Below are 19,377 nucleotides of genomic sequence, written 5' to 3' on the forward strand. Positions count from 1 at the left end.
TAAAAGCAAATGACAACTTACAAGTTCTTTAAGAGAAAAGTGCCCCCCATACAGCAACCTGTGCTCAAAGAGAGCCCCCCTCATTCTGGGTGACCTTCAATGTGGAGCTCTTACATAATTACATTGTAACTATGTAGGATCCCCATTGGGTGGTATTCAATGGGGACCTTACACAATTACTATGTAAGATCCCCATTGGAGGAAACCCTATAATGAGGGGGAACCCATAGTCTCTTTGAGCACAGGTTGCTGAATGGGGGGCACTTTTCTCTTAAAGAACTTGTAAGTTGTCTTTTGGAACACTTTTACCAGACACCTGTTATGCCAGTCATATCAGATATTTGCGTGGTTGAGCTGCTAATGGACTCCATTCTGTTAAATGACTGGCAGAGCAGATTTTCCATTACTTGCTCTACTCCAGTTCAGCACTCTGAATGGTTGTCTTCAATGTGGATTTAAAGGATATCTAAACCAAATCTAAATAGACACCATCTTTTCTTCCAGACATGGATGGCAATGATTTGATGTCCTACTGGCCAGCTCTGGGTGACGCGGAGGTTCAGGCCAACTCGCTGCAGAAATGGGGCTCTGAGAGGAAACTTGGCCATGATGTCAGCAAGGATGCGGCTAACAACAACCAACCGGACCTGACCAGTGGCGACGAACATTCCTTGACGTCTCACAGACAGAGAAAAGGTCGGTGGGGCGTAAAGTAATAAGGATCCCAGAATTGCTGCAGCGGCTTTTGGCCGGCCCCTGCGGAACATCATTAGAATTTACATTGCACAGTTTCAGCTGCATAACATTCAACTGTTTCATCTTGCTGGTGATATAATGATATAATGAGCAGGGGCGTCCCGAGGCTGGTTGACACCCGGAGCGGTAACAGAGTGTCACACCGCCGAGACGTCACTGCGCGTGACGTCATCGTGCACACGCGGCAGCATTCTGATACCTGCCGGCGCCCATCTTGGTGATGGACGCCGGCAGAGAGGAGGGGACAGTCACCCGCCGGGTCCCCTCCTCTCCCCTGATACTGTCGGGCGTTCGGTCCATGACCGAGCGCCCGACTTTTCAGAGGGGGGTGACACCAAAATGACTGTGAGACATTTTGGTGTCACCCCTCCATTGGTGTCACCCGGGTGCGGGCCGCACCCCCCTTGTGACGCCACTGATAGCGAGGCAGCGGTTACCTCCTATTTGTTTTTTGCTATACCTCCGTAAACCTCTTCAAATAACCAATGTGCCAGTGCGAGATGTTTACATTTTGGTTACACTGCCATGTGGGTGCTGAAGATGTGTAGGGCATTGGAATGTTCTCCTAACAGTTCCTGGTGTGCACAGACCCATCTTCATTCCATTGGTACATCTGTTCCTACAATTCCCCATGCTGACTAAGAAATTGGATTGTTTGCCATTGGGCACGGCTTGTAGAAGTATTGCTAGTTAAAAAGCGTTGTGCAAGCTTACTGGAAAAGGTAGTAAATGCTACTTAGAATGTAATCAGGAAAGTGGAATTGAGCTTTGAAGATGAACGTGGATTATGATGACTTTAAACTGTGATCAGGAGCACTGAAGTCCTCCTCTCAGCAGCTCAGCTCATCCTGCTTCCCCATCACAGCAGTGATTCAGCAGCTCTACTCACCTTGCCCTCCTTCCCATCTTTTCAGAGGGCGTGACACCGAAATGACTGTCAGTGATTTTGGTGTCACCCCTCCAATGGTGTCAACCAGGTGCGGGTCGCACCCCCCTTGTGACGCCACTGCCTCCTGGCAGTCTCTCAGCAGCTCAGCTTCCCTGCTCCCCCATCCCAGCAGTGTTTCAGCAGCTCTACTCACTCCGCCCTTCCTCCCATCAGTGCCTCTGCAGCTCAGCTGACCATGCTCCCCCTCCTGGCAGTGACTCAGAAGCTCAGCTCACACCGTTTCCCTCTTTCAGCAGTGACCCATCAGCCTTCCATCCTCCAATGTAAGACAAGGGGAGCTGAGCTACTAAGTCACTGCTGTGAAAGGGTAGTAGGGTGAGATGACCTGCTGAGTCCCTTCTAGGAAGATGGATAAAGGGAATATGGGAAGATGAGCTGCTGAGAGAACTACTCCAATGATTTCAGTGCCTCTGCTGTGATATTTAAGGATGAACTGCTCCATAGTGCCTGCAGCTACAGGGTCAGTGGGCTATTGTTTTAAAGCTCCCTTACTGCATGTTAAGAATATGTAATTGAATGTCCATAGCCTGACCACAGGTTCTTAATAATATCAATGCAAGTTCCTATCACTACTCGCATAGCTTGCATTTCATGAGTAGAGTGTGTTCTGGAGCTGTCATATATGTTAATGGTCTGACTGTTTCTTTATTATCACACCTAAACCTAAGCACTACTACATTCATGGTGCTATACTGTGTGTTACGATAACATGCAAGTTACTGTAACACAAAGATATGAACCCAGCCTAAGTGCTTATTGGGTTACTAAGTGCAATCTAGAGGTACAGAAACTCACTGCGGACAGCTTGTAAGGGATTTGCCTAATTGTCTGATTGTATTCCTTCTTAGGCATCTTGAAGAATCGCCTTCAGTACCCTCCGGGCCTGGGTAGGATGACCAATGAATTATCCTGGTATAAAACCTCCACGTTGGGCCACAGAGCAGTCCCTGCCGCCTCCTATGGCAGAATGCATTCCGGGGCCGGCAGCCTTTCCCAACCGACCAGCAGATATTCTTCTCGAGAACAGCTGGACATGCTGATGCGCAAGCAGCTTTCTAAAGAGCAGCTGAGCAGGAATAATTCCCGGGAGCTCCTGGAAGCTGTACCCAGTAGGCACGGCTCCAGGGACCAGCTGGATACTATACCAAGCAGGCACGGCTCAGGAGAGCACCTGGAAATGATCCCCAGTCGGCATGGTTCAAGGGAACACTTGGAAAGTATACCGAGTCGACATGGGTCAAGGGAACATTTAGAGCAACCTGACATCAGAAACGAAAGGCTGGACATGAATTTGGTGCCTAGACGGCACGCTTCTAGGGAACATCTGGAAGCGTTACACAACAGATATGGGTCAAGAGAGCAGCTTGACCCTGGGCCAGTAAGAGAGCTCGGGAGAGAGTGGGTAAACACAATGCCAAGTCGGCAAGTACCTAGAGAGCGAATGGACTCTTTACTTAACCGACAGACTTCTAGGGAACAATTAGATGTCTTGTCTAGAAGACAGCCTTCAAGAGACCAGCTGGCTCCACCTAGGCAACCTTCACGGGAGCAATTAGACTTTTTATCCAGAAGATCCAATTCCAGAGACCATCTGGACACAGTGCCTAGTTCACAAACCTTAAATGATAATGTAGACCCTCTTTCTAGGAGGCAACCCTCTAGAGATAATTTGGAGACTCTATCCAAAGGGCTTCCGTCTAGGGACAATCTTCATCCCCTTACCAGAAGACAGCCTTCCAGAGAGAACCTAGACACCGTTCCCAGTCGCCACCCATCTACCGAACAGCTAGATATTCTCTCATCAATCCTTGCCTCATTTAACACGTCGGTCCTTTCCTCCTCGAATCCCACCCAGCAGGGAGCCAACCCTCCCGTACAAAACTCCTCGACTCCATCCATGCTGTGCCCCTCCACATCTCATTCTGCTACGTCACACAGCATCTCCGAAATGTCTGCAGATTCCGAGTAAGTCAAATGATTTGTGGTCTTCTCTCTTGGGTGTTAATACCAACGTACCTTTGGATAGAATGGTGAGGGTATCAGCTCAGGTCTTCATCGCTGTCCTTGTCCCTGCTGGGGAGATTCACTCTCTCGATTTCCCTTGTGAACCATTGTCCTCAGGATGCAGTCTCAGAGCTAGGAGCATGCAGTGGTGGGCGTTCCTGTTTCCAAAATGGAATTTATATTACCATGGGTAACCATGTTTAAGAAAGTTTGTTTGCAGATTGTGGTTATGTAAAATGGTGGGTGGTCTTGGATGATGCAGGGGGCGGCAGTGATGTGATGATATCCGTTCCACTCTCTGCATCAATACACTGTAACTGCAGGCAGCACAGGCATGACACCCTGTACTCACAATCTTTCCTCAGCCTTCTGTTTTGAGTGACGCTGGGGTGTCATTCAGCCCAGAAGTCTGAGGACATCTTGTGGATAGGAAGAGGTACTGCTTTTGGTATATTTATTGTGCCAAGAGTATCTGTACGTGACAGCTGTCATATATAATAATGTGATTAGAATCAGCTGTATTAAAAAACGTTATCAGGTAAATCTTCAGAATATAAATACGTCCCTCGTTGTTCATACATATAATATAGATATTTATTTTGTGTATATTTGCAGTTTTTGTGCTTTACATCTTTATTATTAAGGACCAAGTGACGATATTATCCAGTTGTACTTTTTTTCTTACTATCTGTAAAGAATAAGTCAAGGTAACTGGACTTGCTGTATTTTTCTTGAAGACATTTCACTTGTCATCCGACCAGCTTTCTCAATTCAGAATGACTTGTACAAACATTCTCTGGGAATCAATATGGTGAACGTTGCTCCAATCCACATAATCTGTTAGTGGCAACCAGGTGTTGATTGCATAATTGGAGGTAGGAGGTGTTATTAACTTTCCCAGAGAGAGATGTTAAAACAGCATTGTATGTGGCAGACAATAGAAGTCTCACCCACCCCATGCTATCACAAAGGGGCTTGTTAGCTCCTGTGTGCTAGCAATAAAGTTAAGTGGAAAAAAAATGATTAAAGAAATAAAAATTAAAAATTAAATAAAAGGGTGATTAAACATTAATAAATAATAACAAATTATAAAAAAAATAATTATAAAAAAATAAACAATTATAAGATTTAAAAATTATTAAGAATAAAAAAGTAAACGATAAGAGAAATAAAAATGTAAAAAAATAAAGAAATAATAAAAAAAAATAAAACTAACCCCGCCGCTTGCGGAACCTGGCCTTGGGGCAGCAGGGAGAGTAAATCCGGCCCCGTCTATTCAAGCTCTATTCTATTAAAAATGGAGAAGCCAAGCCAGATATACCATGACCTGGATGAATGAGAACCTTCACAGACTTTTTTTTTTCTTACTCTTTTTTTTAACTTTTCCCTCCCAGATTAGTGAGAAACGACGGTCACTCCTGAAAGCCCAACCCGGGAGAGCACGGAAAGGAAGATACGGCGGACGGCTGCGTTTGCAAGCACGCGGTTACACATTTGCTAGCAAAGGTTTGTAGTCCAGTGGCGGGGGCCTGAGACGTGACCGAGCAGAAGTAGGTCAGCAACTCTCAGGTAACCAATTAGCAAAACAGCACGGAAGACTGTGACACGGAGGACGGGATAAAAACAACGGAGCCGAGAGAGTGGGTCACTCAGATAGGAAGCTACCGCAGTATCTACGATTCAGCCCGTAAAACCCCCTCGCTACGGGACGTTCCTTTCACACGATTGTCATCAGGGGAAGAGGAGACGTAAAAATAAAACTGAACAGACTTTTTTTTATACGTTTTGTACGTTTGTAACCAGAGCTTACGAAGAAGAAGAAAAAAAGAATTTCTATCCTTATTTTTAGGAGTTATAATGTCGATGTCATTCCAATGCGGTCACTGGGGCTACACAAAAATGGAGGAGCTCAGAAGCAGAGAGAGAGCAAGGTTGGATGAGAGGACCAAAACAAGAGGCCTAAGGGTTCAATTCTGGGGTGGCTGAGACATAGGGAAACAACAACAATGTAACAAGTCTGTAGAAGAACAGGAACAAAGGTTTCTCATAGAGTTTGACGTTTAATGTAAAGCGGACCTCGCAGTACAATGTACGGTCCACATATACCCTCCGGGCCCCTCCCCCTTTAAAAATGATCTGATGTCACTGGGTGCAAAAGGTATCTGTAAAGAAATGTTGGATTTGTACTCACCTTACCTCCGTCTTCCGCGTTGATGAGTGTGATGTCACTGTCCTTGCATGAAGAATCGTGGGGAACGCAGAGCAGGAGAAGACGCTTCAGTCCATTGCAAGAGCATCTTCCCTCCAAATTGCAGCTGCTCTGTATTCCCCAGAATCTTACCCGAAAAAGTGTGATGTCATCCTCGTCTAGGAAGGTGGGGGTAGGGTAAGTATAAGTCTGATTCCTTGACAGGCAATTTTAGGCCTGGGCCTGGACAGCATATGTGTGCCTTGCATGTTACTTCAAGGTTCACTTCAAAGGGTAACTAAACCCCAAGAACAAACATGTGAGCTGCTGCTTTGTATAAGGACCAGCACGCTGAGAAATTCTACATTCTTGATTTTCACTTTAAAGACGAACTTTGGCCACATTTTTTTGTTTTAGTTTCTGTCGGGTCTTTTATATCTGTCTGTGACCTCATTGGGGAGATTTTCCTGCACTTCCATCTCATGTGACACCAGTACAAGAAATGGGGCAGCAATTGTCATCAGGACAAGAAATATCGGTAGAAGTTGTCAACGGGGCAAAAGTTAGGGGGAGCAGTTGTCACTGGGACAAGAAATGGGGGGAGCAGCAAGTAATCAGGACAAGAATTGGGGGACCAGTTGTCATTGGAACAGGAAATGGGGGGGACAGTTGTCATCAGAACTAGAAATGGGGGAGCAGATGTCACTGGGACAAGCAATGGGGCAGCAGATGTTATCAGGACAAGAACTAGGGGGAGTAGTTGTCACCAGGACAAGAACTAGGGGGAGTAGTTGTCACCAGGACAAGAACTAGGGGGAGTAGTTGTCACCAGGACAAGGACTAGGGGGCGTAGTTGTCACCAGGACAAGGACTAGGGGGAGTAGTTGTCACCAGGACAAGGACTAGGGGGCGTAGTTGTCACCAGGACAAGGACTAGGGGGAGTAAGTGCCACTGAGAGAAGAAAGTGCAGACAGCAATAAAAACATTGTCAGAACTTCACACTCTTCCTCCTGCTGCTAAAAATGTGTTTTTTGTCTGTGTTCCTGTTTCAGACATCTGACAGGAAGTGAGGTAAAATCTTCCTCCTGGGGGCACAAACCGTAATAAAAGACTTGACCGAGGCTCTTGTCCTTCCCTGATCTTAAAATGAGATAAAATGATTTTGCTGAAGTTGGGCTTTAAAGAGGAACCCCACCTAAATCTGAAAAATGTGTGCAGCCTTGACTAGAACCTAGAAAACAATATTCATGTGGGAGCTTTCCTGGCGTGTGCTAATTCTTCAGTTCAGAATAGCTGAACCCTCCTACCTCATGTTATCTGCCAAGAAAACCCTGACACCGGATGTGTGCAGGAGGGGCCGCAGCAAGACACAGCGGTATCCACCGCTCTCACAAATGCCTTACCCAATGTGAGTGCATTTTTGGTTCTGTTGGGGTTGCCCCATTCAAAAGGTGCATTTTTGGGGGGTTCCTTTGATCCTAATACCTGACACTCGGGGCCACAGCGATGGCAGTTGTCAGCTGGACCAATGATAATGAAACTGTAGCCTGTCACTGTGATTTGGCCAACAGAATGGCTGTTCTCACTGAAGGGGATTTCTCAAAATCTGGAGCAGCTGTGCCCGGCAACCAATCAGAGCCTCTCTCTCATTTTCAAATCTTAACTGAACAAACCGAAGGGAGAAGCTGATTGGTTGCCATGCGGAGCTGCTCTGGATTTTGTCTGCTCCGGTTTTGATCAATTCCCCCCCTCTGTGTTTACATGACAGGTACACTTCAAAGTAGATCTAAGCCTAATCGCTAGCATCTCACATCCGCTTTAAAATGCTAATGTCTCTTCAAATGTTGTAAATTTGCAGGTTTTAATAAAAGGATCCTTCCCCCTTATTTAGGCACTTCCTGTTGCGGGGTGACAACTATCTCCCAACTGTGCTCCCTTGTTGTCACCCTGTCACATGTACCCCTGATGGAGACTACAAGCGGCGTGGCACAGGCACGGTCTGCCCTTGTCGCTATGAGTCCAGAGCAAAGCTGTGCAGCCAATGCTGGGGCGAGTGCATATAGACAGGAAGTGGCTAGAAAGAGGCTGGAGATGGGAATAGGTTTTATAAATAATAATAATACGCAGTGCTATAAGTGAGCTAAATGTCCGGTTCGGGTTTAGATCTACTTGAAGTCTTCGGTGATCAGATGGAGGGTTCCTTGAAAGACGTTCGTGGAGCTTTAAGACGTTTTATGTTTTAACGCCAAGAGTGGAACATGTGCGAGTTACTGTCATGTGGCATTTCGTAATCCGGCGGTCACCTCCGTTCAGTGCTTCTCTGTTTGTTTCATGTGTACTCCATCATCCATCATGTGTACTCCATCATCCTCCACTTACATCTACAGCGCCATTGGTGTTATTGAAGCCCCGAGACACTCATCCTAGGGAGCCTTACCCTCCACCCCGTCCTGGGTCACAGCCTTCTGATACGCAGAACATTCCAGAACTTTGCTGGTCCTTTCATAGAGTAGAATGATAGGAAGACGCCGAGAAGGAAAAGGATTAGAGCCGCGCCTCCCCTTGTCCTAAACAGCAGGAACACCCGACGCGTCTTATACGTCACACTCCAGCCATATACACCAATACCTCGGTTCACCAACGCTTCTGTGCACGAACAATTTGGTTCGCGAAAACAGGAAGTTCGCGAACCAAATTGTTCGCGCACAGAAGCGTTGGTGAACCGAGGTATTGCTGTATATGGCTGGAGTGTGACGTATAAGACGCGTCGGGTGTTGCTGCTGTTTTTTGGCTTCTGTTCGCGAGCTCCAAATCGGGTAACAAACACGACCGCGGCCATCTTCCCCGCTCCGACAAGTGGCGTAGTGGTTAGCACTTTTGCCTTGCAGCACTGGGGGGTCCCCGGTTCGAGTCCCAGTCAGGCCACTTTCTGCATGGAGTTTACATGTTCTCCCTGTGCTTGTGCGGGTTTCCTCCGGGTACTCGGGTTTCCTTCTACACTCCAAACACATGCTGGTAGGTTAGGTGGCGCCTGTACTAACTAGCCCCAGTATGATATTCTACTGAGCACGTCGGACCCTTTAATGTACAAGAGATGAATAGGAAGGAAGTAGGTGTTTTCTGTAGGACAAATAGTATTGGACCAGCAGAGTAAATATCCCTTTAACACGACCGACTAGGACGGGTGAAGATTTAGGGAGACAGCAAATACGTCAGAAGCCGATACACACACATTGAAGTGAAATAAATCATGGATGATATTTACTCATTTCATTATCTCGCCTTCCTCAGAATATCCGCCTTCTCCGAAATCTCATTCCCACGTTTCCAAATGGGAACGTGCCGCGGTTTCCTTAAGAAGCCCTTCTCTGCCATTGTATATTTTTTTTTGAATCCTGCAAACAGATTCACAGGTTATGTAAAAAAATAAATGAATAAAACTGACAACCTAACTTATAAATAAAACTGCAAATGCAATTTGAATAAAAATGGTGCCGTATGCCGATATAATTATATATATATATATGATTTTGTACATTATATATATGTATATCCGCATACATCTATGTGTGTGCGCGCGTGTGGTTTTTCGGTGTGTTTCGTTGTTACCTCTGTTATCTGTTGTTTAAGCAGAAAAAGAAGAAAAAAAAAAAACTTGTTTACTTTATTTTTCCAGGATGTATATATATAAAAAAAAAAATTGAATTCTATTTGGTATGCATATTTATACGTCTGCCTATTTATTTTAATTTATGTGACTCATTTGTAAGTCGGTTTTAATAAGTTAGCCTTTTTGATAAATATTTACCACCAAAAAAAAAAATAGAAACAAAATCTTTCTTTTATTATTTTTTTAAAACGAGAGGAAATGTTAACAGTTTTCTTTTTATTTTGTAAACTTTTTCTTTACAGCAAACTTTTTTATATTTTTATCTTGTACTTTTGATGAACATGGAACCGTACAAAAAAAAAAAAAAGCTGCAGTGTCCGTATTTAATGCTTTACAATAAAACAAAAATCATAAAAAAGAAAGTTACAAAATGAGATAAAAAAATAAGGATCCAATAGATGAACAATTGCAATGTACACTTGAATGTATGCTAAAACTTTATACTGACCCTTATTTCATTTTTAAGTGACACTAAACTCAGGAGTTAAATCTTAAAAATACATTCAGGTACCTCAACTATTACCAACAATGTATCTTATTTGTGTATCACTCGGCTGTAGATCCTCCAATCATCTCTGAATTGGTGCTGACACTGCCCTTCCTTCTGGAGGGGGGCTACTTCTGTTCCCCATGGTCCCTGTGTGTGTTGTAAAGTAGTCACCGCTCCAAGCTCACTCCTGTGATGGACTCGGGCCCAAGGCTGGGGGGGCCCACTGAGAGGGGAGGAGGCCAGGGCCCAGCAGTGGCGGAGGAGGCCCGGGGCCCAGCAACGGCTGGTAAGACAAGCTGCATGTGCAGGTAAGGGGACCCTGACCAACCCACCTGAGAGTGGCCCTGCAGAGCCCAACATAGAGAGTCTCAGGTGGGCTGTGCAGGGTCACTCCAAGGTGGGCTGTGTGGGTTCTCATGTGGGCTCTGTGGGGTCTCAGGTGGGTCCTGAGTACAGTGCATTCCAGAGTCCAGTGCGTTACTAAGTCCTGAGTCCAGCGCGTTACTAAGTCCAGAGTCTAGTGTGTTACTGAGTCCAGCGCGTTACTAAGTCCAGTGCATTGCTAAGTCCTGAGTCCAGCGCGTTACTAAGTCCAGAGCCCAGCGCGTTACTAAGTCCAGAGTCCAGTGCGTTACTATGTCCAGAGTCCAGTGCGTTACTATGTCCAGAGTCCAGTGCGTTACTATGTCCAGAGTCCAGTGCGTTACTAAGTCCAGAGTCCAGTGCGTTACTAAGTCCAGAGTCCAGTGCATTGCAAATTCCAGAGTCCAAATCATACACTGTTCTGCTTTGCTGTATCATGTATTGTTAGGATTTGTAGTCACCCGACAGCCGATGCCATTCTGCATTAGAGTGTAAGCTCCTCTGTACAGAAACTAATGTGACTGGCTCAGTGTTCTCTGTACAAGACTGTGGTATATATCAGAGCTATATAAATGTATTCAGTTACTTGAATGTATTTTTAAAATGTAACTCCGGAGTTTTGTGTCACTTTGAGCTTCATCATTCAGTTTGTATTTTGATTCTTTTTTCCCCATGGTAACTACATCACCGTGTATTGTCCCCAGAAAGCAAAGTTCCAGTATATTTGAATGCGCGTGTTTATAAAAATAAGCAGGGTAGCTGCGTACTATATCGATCGAGTAGGTCAGTTTCTTTAAAAATTCAGGGATAAATGAGGATTTTTAAAAGACTTATTTTGTAATATAGTATGACGGGATGATCGGAGGCAGATTTTAAAAATAAAACATTTCAAATACATTTTTTTTTAATAAAGGGCTCCTGTTTTAGACCAAATGTCATTTTTTTTTTAAAGAAAAAAAACAAAAAACCCTCAAGGTGACCTATCTGGGCCATAGGTGTAATGAGCTAAACTAAAACAGGTGCCTTTTAATAAATCACCACAATGCTTTTAAACTGTAACTGCAGCTAATACTTTTTAGTGACCACCCTCACTTTGGACAGGAGGTGCTGCGAGAGCTTGACAAAGAGGATTCCCCCGTTGCCTTTAAACAAGCAAAAAAGAATTTGGCTGGAGTTAAACAATATCGTTTTTTTAAATATATTTTTTGAATTCCATGCACAAGCAGTAACTATTATTAATTATTTATTCAAAATGTTTGAGTATTATAAATATTCAACATTTCTCAGTATTATTCATTATTATTCAGAATTTCTGAGTAATATTAATTAGAATTAGTATTCAGAATTTCTGAGTATTAATTGATTATTATTAATATTAATTCATTAATTATTATTTAGAATTCCTGAATATTCATTTTTTTTATAATTAAGAATTTCTGATTATTATTAAATACAATTACCGTATATACTCGAGTATAAGCCGACCCGAATATAAGCCGAGGAGTGCTGAAAAACTCGGCTTATACTCGAGTATATACGGTATTGTTCTGAATTTCTGAGCATTAAGTTATTATTTTTATTATTATTATTCAGAATTTGAGTATTCATTTACTATTATTATTAATGAATTATTATTCAGAATTTCTAAATATTAAAACTTGAATTTGAACTCCGGATAAACCAATAACTACGTAGTTGAAATACATGTATGTCAGCTATTTAACCTGCCAAAAAAGATTTGCATTGCACCATTTCAGAGGTTTACGTAGCACTACCAGGTGGCAGTGTGGGGCTGGTGACCTGAATTTCCTATGCAGCAGTTATGCAATACAGCCCGCTCACCTCTCTGCCCCTTACCTGTAATTGAACAGTCAAGGGACAGCAGAAGACTGATGCGGTCATCTCTTGCCTCTGTCCATCGGTCACCATGTTTTTCGGAAGCAGATGTGCACTGCAGCGCCTCTGATTGGCTCCTAGTTCTGCACCTTCCTACCCCACCCGGGTGCCACTCTGCAAGCAATTACACAAAACGAATTCCAAGTCAGATTCCAGTCGCTGTGATAGTTGCAGTATAAAAAAAAAGATGAAATCATTGTTTTTATATAAATAAATAATTGCTTTAATTGGTGTTGTTTTCTATCTGCCGGGGGTTCAGCCTTAAACCCATAGAGGTGACCATACTTGTAACTCGTCCCTTTGTAAACAGACAGCAGTGGTGAGAAGTCACCAAAATCTTAGGAACCAAAAATGTGCCAAAACCGGATCTGAGCAGCTCGGGGTACATTTCGGGTGTAGAAAGGACAATTTTCTGGCTGCTCGGCTTCTGTATTTTTAATAGTTTAGAGTTTATAACAAGCAAGGAATGGGAATATGTCCCGGGGGGGTGGGGACTCAGCTGGTTGCCTAGACATAAGCTGTACTGGTCAGTTGCACAGTCTTGGTCAGTGAACCATTATACTAATGCCGTGGTCCATTTGCCAGGAATATCAAAGAATCCCAACCCAAAAGGCCAGCTGAGGGTCATATGCCAGTTACCATAGCTACTTCCCATGAAGGGTATTGGTCCAGAGGTCTCTTTGCTATCGGAGACTTATACATTTTGAGGAAGAACCGTACTAAGCGCTTATCAAAACTGCAGCAGACAGAACCTGGAGCAGTTGTACACGGCAACCAATCAGCTTCTCTCTTTTTTAAGGCTTAACTGAACAAATAAAAGGTAGAAGCTGACTGGGGTCACCATGGGCAACTGCTCCAGATTCAGTCTGCTCCTGTTTTGAACAATTCCCCCCTTTGAGCGCTTAAAAAAATGTGTTAAAAAGAGAAATGCTTAGCAGGAAATTCCACTTTTGTGAAATGTAAAACATTTTTCTCCCGGCCATTTGTATACATTGCAAGGATTTTAGACAAATTCATAGCACAGGTTTACCTGCTCCAGCTCTGTGAGTATGGACTAGAGATGCACCGATACCAATACTAGTACTCGCCAAATGCTCCGATACCTCCCCCGATAGAAAGATTTCCTCTGACTGGTAGTGCCGTTGGGGAACATGGAGGCGGCTTCCTGGGCGATCAGGAAGCCGGGTGGCAAGTAATGACCCGGCTTCCTGGTTGGCCGGGAAGTTAGCTCCATGCTGATTGGCTGGGAAGCCGGCTTCCTGGCCAATCAGTATCGAGCCAGCTGAACAGCCGACTCCTTGCTGATTGGCCGGGAAGCCAGCTTTCCAGCCAATCAGCATTGGGCCGGCTTCCCAGCCAATCCAGGAGGCGGGTGTTTGCTTGCTTCCTAATTGGCAGAGAAGCCGGCTCGATGATGATTGGCTGGGAAGCCGGTTTGCCAGCCAATCACATTTGAACGGGCCAAACAACATCGAGTCGGCTTCCCGGGCAATCGGGAAGCATGCCGCCCGGCTTCCTGATTGCCCGAGAGGCCGGTTATATGCCACCAGAAGCACAGGTATCGGTATTAGGTGTCAGCAACCACCGAAAGCAAAGTATCGGTAGTCGAGACTGAAAACAGTTATCAGTGCATCCCTATTATTGACTCATTTCAGTCACTTCCTCCTTCCTGAGTGGGAGGGTCTGTCTGCTATGATCACATGACCTGCCTTACTGTTGTCATAAAGCAAAAAAAAAATGTAATCCTATTATAAGAGCCGGAAATTATATTTCTAGGGCTGTTACAGGGAAGCGACATTAGAAGTTTTGGGTGGTTGGAAAATCAGAGCTGGCAGCAGGTTGAAGTAGAAAAAGCATTCATAAAAACATTCATTTATAACAGTTTATATATTATTTATTTTTTTTAAACAAAAGTGGAGTTTCCTTTTAAAAATGGCAAATAAACCAACAAGTTCAAAAAGATTCATGATCAGGTGTAACCGGGGAAAAAGAATAGATTACATTGTGAACGGAAAAAAAACTTACATTTCTATGTATATATCTGGCGAGGGGTGAGCCCCAAACGCACAACTTGTACCCTCCACCCTGCCTTTGGTATAGCCCGGGGTTCTTCTTTATAAAAATCGCGTCCACTTCCTGGCGGTTCTCATTTCCGTTATCGGTCCAGTTGCAGATTGCTCGGCCTGGATGGAGTTCAGAGAGAATATACATGATTGTATTCTGTGGGTTCTTCTTTTGTAGGAAAATCACTTTCAGTTGCTTTTCATTTGTGCAGTTAAATGAGAAAATAAATAAAACGTTTTTTTATGTTTCTTGTAAAATTGTAAAAAAAAAAAAGCGCCAGATTTGACAATAAAATAATGTAAAATTGAAGTTTCTTTGTGTTTCCTTTCCGTTGATTTGTGATAAGACATCTAACCAGTGAGAAGTGTTATCCTAGAGCCAGAGAAAACTGTAGCCACATGCATGCTTGGGTCAGCCCAGACATACAGGGTAATGCTTATAGGGCCGGGGGAGAGGGGGGCAGTCTGAAACCTCCCGTCACCAGCTTATTGGAAACCTGCATTGAGAAGGTAAGAATTCCGCACGTCTGTTACTGTTTATTGGATGCAGAAAGACTGTCCACATAACCTGCTCGTAATTTCCGAGCACAGATCTAATTTAAAGTGAACCCGTCATTAAAGAAATATGGGGACTGGCACTATGGGCCTCCTTCTCAGAATGCTACTTGTCTGGCCTTGTTTAAAAGAGAACTATGGGGTCAGTGTTTTTCCCCATAGTTCTCTTAAGGACTAGCATCCTCCCGTTACCCTAAGCTCAGTATATAGTGACCTACAGCTCGCGATATACTGAGACATTACTGTTGAGATCCACCCAGCTGCATGATTGACAGCTGGCTCTGCCTATCTAGAGGCAGAGCCAGTTGAACCCGCCCCCTCCCCGTCCGTTCCGCCAGTCAGCGCCATCGGAGCGGGGAGGGGGGAATCCCTTCCGGGAGCTGTGACTGACAGTCACGGCTCTCTGCAGGGAGATGAGTGAGCGACGACATGTGTTGTCTCACTTCCCGATCTATTGGCCCGACTTGTGACAGTTTCATTGTCACACGTCGGCTGGAACTATGAGGATGAGTTATTTTCACTCGCCTCATAGTTCTCCTTTAAATTTACAAGTCACGGAAATAGATATTAAGTAAGACATTGTACTAACAGCCTCCATTTTCATATCCTTACCTCTACTTTCCCGTTCAGCGTGTCTAAATCTGACTGGACAGACACCAGAATTAGACCCAATGCTCTCAGGAATCGGCTCAGTAACAGACTTGGTCAGACACTCCCATCCTATTCTCTTCTGTACAAGTCTATGGGAGGTCCCTTCTCCTGAATGTGTGTGTGGCTGTTACTCTGCTCTGCTAGCACAGAGCACTGCAGTGTGAGGCCTGGAAGTGGCATATCATTAAGAAAAAAAGGTATTTTGAGGCATTTCCCAGCAAAAATCAGCCTCATGAAAAATGCAGGAGTACACAACATTAAAAAGGTGTGAGACTTCATGCCCTAGAGCAGGGGTGCCCACAATTGTTGTGTTAAGATCTGCTTTTCAAATGAGCTACATGCGATCTACCAACGAAAAAAAAACTCCCTCGCTCTCTCTCCTGGCTGTCTCTCCTTGCTCATCCTCCTGGCTGTCTCTCCTCTCTCTCTCCCCTGACTGTCTTTCTTCTCCTTGCTCTCTCTCCTGGCTCACCTTGCTGCATTTTGCAACAGGCTGTGTAAACGAATATTCTTTGATGTAATACATAGCACTTCAACCACCAGAATCCACCAGAAAGGTGTCAGGGAGCTTGGCTCAGCAGACTCAGGCTAATAGGGAATCATGTGTGCACAGCTAAATAAATATACCAAAATGGAATAAAGGGGCCGCCATTCACACCCTTCCTGATCTACCAGCATCAGCTTTGAGAGCTACTGGTAGATCACCATCTACCTAATGGGCACCCCTGCCCTAGAGCAAGGAGAGGCAACCTCGGCACTCCAGTTGTTGTAGAACTACAAGTCCAAAGAGGCATTGCAAGACTCTGACAGTCACAGGCATGACTCCCAGAGGCATAAACATGATGGGATTTGTAGTTGTAGCACAGCTGGACTTCCAAGGTTGCCTACCCGTGCCCTAGGATGACAACATTCACTCACTGTACTCTACTGATGGAGGAGCAGTACTGGCACGCTAGGACAGGACTAAAGAACACCCCTATTCATAACATGGGGGAGGGGGGGTCTGTAGTCCACTGTCATTGTAAATGCACATTAATGCTTTGCGCTCAGACATGGAAGGTATGTCACCTAACGGGGTGGGGGGTTTGGGGGGACATGTGCCAGTCTTCAAATCAGCCAGGTACCTTCAGACTTCCATACATTTGTTACCCAACAGAAGTAGGAATGGTCAGCACACATTAACAGATCTTCCAACAAAACCTCCACGATAAGTTACTTTTGCCAGCTGAAAGCCCTTCGCAACTGCAGCCCGAGCCTAATTATTCTCAGCAACGCCCACAAATATTGCTTGCTTCTACCAGCCCGTGTTTAGTTAGTTTGCATTACTAGTTATACATTTGTTGTTGCGTGCGTGCAACTTGCCCGCAGTCCATCAACTGGCCCATCACTAACAGGGAGAGCAGTGAACCTGAAATGTTTATGTTCCTTCATGCAGTATGGACTTTACCTTTAAATTCCATGATAGGGTGAAATACTGGGGCAGAGGGCTTAACGAAATATTAACAGCTTTCCCGTAGGAGAAAACAACATCACTCGACAACATTATCATTCCTGGGATGTGCTGGCCTGCAAAGGGAAGTGGTGATCACCCACAGCAGCCAATCAGATTGCAGTTGCAGAACAAATAAAATAAAAATTGCACATAAACTGGTTGCTGAGAATTGGTGGCGTTTAAATTTGCGTAGCGGGAGTCTGCAAGTGGTTTGTGAGCGGTTTAAAGCGACCCTGAACAAAAACTAGGAGCAACCTGTATATGAAGATTAGTCATATGTACCTGTCAGACAGGAAGTGGCTCCAGTCCTAACTCATGTGTAGACCTAGAGTCGCTGCTGATATCCGATACTTCCACATGTGTTGGGCGTGCACTGTAGTTCCGCTTTTCCATTAGTGTGTGGAAGAGTGGAGCCACTGCCTGCTAGAGAGCTATTACTCATCACCTGGGCGATCTGTGACCTTAGGGTACGATGCCGTGTGGTCACAGAGTCGCCCACCACCGCCGATCGCGCTGGCGGTGCCATTATTTTCTAATGGCACCTCAGTCTTGCTGGGCGGAACACGCGGTTTTCCGCCCGTGCAATTGAACACGATTGCGGCTAAAACAGTTGTGTGTCTCAAACCCAGGTACATGTATCTTTTTATCTGCGATTGCCGCGCGGATGTACCCCATTGAAATCAATAGAACCACGTGGCAATCGCTTTGTGCCATTGTGCACGATGGCGCAAACCCAGGACGCGCGTCCCGGATGGCCCAGGTCTGCACCGGCCCTAACAGTTTGCTTCTAGTTCTAGGGTCACTTTTGATAAGGAAATCCACCACCTCTGCTCTCAATGGAGGTTTTGGACGTTTATTTAGAGGAGAAGAGAGTTATAAGTAAAAGTATATAGAGAAGGTGAAGCAAAGAAGTGTAGAGTACAGATACACTTTAAATCTCCATCATTCAAGCCATTGGAATCTTACAGGTAGCCCAGCCAAAAGCAAAGCCATGCATGGATGCTTAGTGTACTGGGACTCCACCTCCCCTATTGCCTCACCAATCCATCTAAAATCCAACTTCCAGTAGATCTATCGGTGGGACAGAAGAAATGACCTTTACTGGAAATGGCCTTTGCAAGACTTGTTCAGGATATTGTGTTCTTTCTATAGATGATTTCCCCAGGAGTCAGCAGGTGATAGACTTTAGTAACACATTACACAGAAGACATAGCTCAGGTCCTATGTTACTGTCCCGTATATATATAAGGAGAGGAGGGTGAAGGCAACACAATGAGCTGGACTATAGACAGGAAGACCCCAATGCTACTTGACAGGTGAGTCTGGTATAAGGGGACACCATGACTTACATTCTAGACAGTAAATGTTAAAAATTGTATTCATGTTTTTGGAGTTTTTTTTAGCATGTACAAATTTGTATTCATTTTTTTTTTTAATACAAAAGTACAATAGATACCTACGGCGCTGTAACTATGAATTTCATACCATGTTTCTAGTAATGTTAAATACAAATAGGTCAATTCTCTCTTTAACATAAGGAATAGGGGATAAACCTCCAGCCTGCTGATGGTACTCTGCTTATATCATATATACTTAACTTTTTTATACTACAACAATCAGACACAAGACCAGTCAATACACCGTACATAACACTTCTCTCTATATTGTTCCCCATATCAACCTCTACTAGAAATTTCTGTTACCCTCGAGATTTGATGTGACATCTGGCAATGGGCCATATCCCATTAAAGTCTACCCTGTCTTAAAAATTAATCAAGGGCAACAGAGTTAGATTGTTTGGTAAATTTGGAGTGTTTTGTAGCTCTTATGTTGGCCACGAAGAGGGCAACTCTTCAACAATTTAAAACACTTATAACCAGTTTTCAGTCACAAAGGCAACCAAAAAGATAAATGCAACCTACCAGCAATGGTTCCAATCAATCTACCACCAAAGGTTCCAATCAATCTACCACCAATGGTTCCAATCAACCCATCACCAATGGTTCCAATCAATCTACCACCAATGGTTCCAATCAATCTACCACCAATGGTTCCAATCAATCTACCACCAATGGTTCCAATCAACCTACAACCAAAAGTTACAATCAACCTACCACTAAAGGTTCCAATCAACCCACCACCAATGGTTCCAATCAATCTATCACCAATGGTCCCAATCAACCTACCACCAAAGTTTCCAATCAACCTACCACCAAAGTTTCCAATCAACCTACCACCAAAGTTTCCAATCAACCTACCACCAAAGGTTCCAATCAACCTATTGCCAATGGTTCCAATC

General features: G+C 44.4%; 1 protein-coding gene across 1 annotated transcript in view; it reads left to right on the forward strand.

Annotated features, from left to right (window-relative positions):
* The window catches only part of LOC108797960 (cadherin EGF LAG seven-pass G-type receptor 3-like), a 111,430-nt gene that overhangs the window by 67,502 nt on the left and 24,551 nt on the right, over window positions 1-19,377 (forward strand). The window contains exon 33 of the mRNA XM_018569648.1: window positions 2,554-3,670. Coding sequence (XP_018425150.1) covers window positions 2,554-3,670 — 1,117 coding nt within the window. The remainder of the gene's footprint in view (window positions 1-2,553; window positions 3,671-19,377) is intronic.

This window comes from Nanorana parkeri, unplaced genomic scaffold (assembly GCF_000935625.1).
Source record: "Nanorana parkeri isolate BGI_ZX_2015 unplaced genomic scaffold, ASM93562v1 scaffold1372, whole genome shotgun sequence".
Taxonomy (NCBI): domain Eukaryota; kingdom Metazoa; phylum Chordata; class Amphibia; order Anura; family Dicroglossidae; genus Nanorana; species Nanorana parkeri.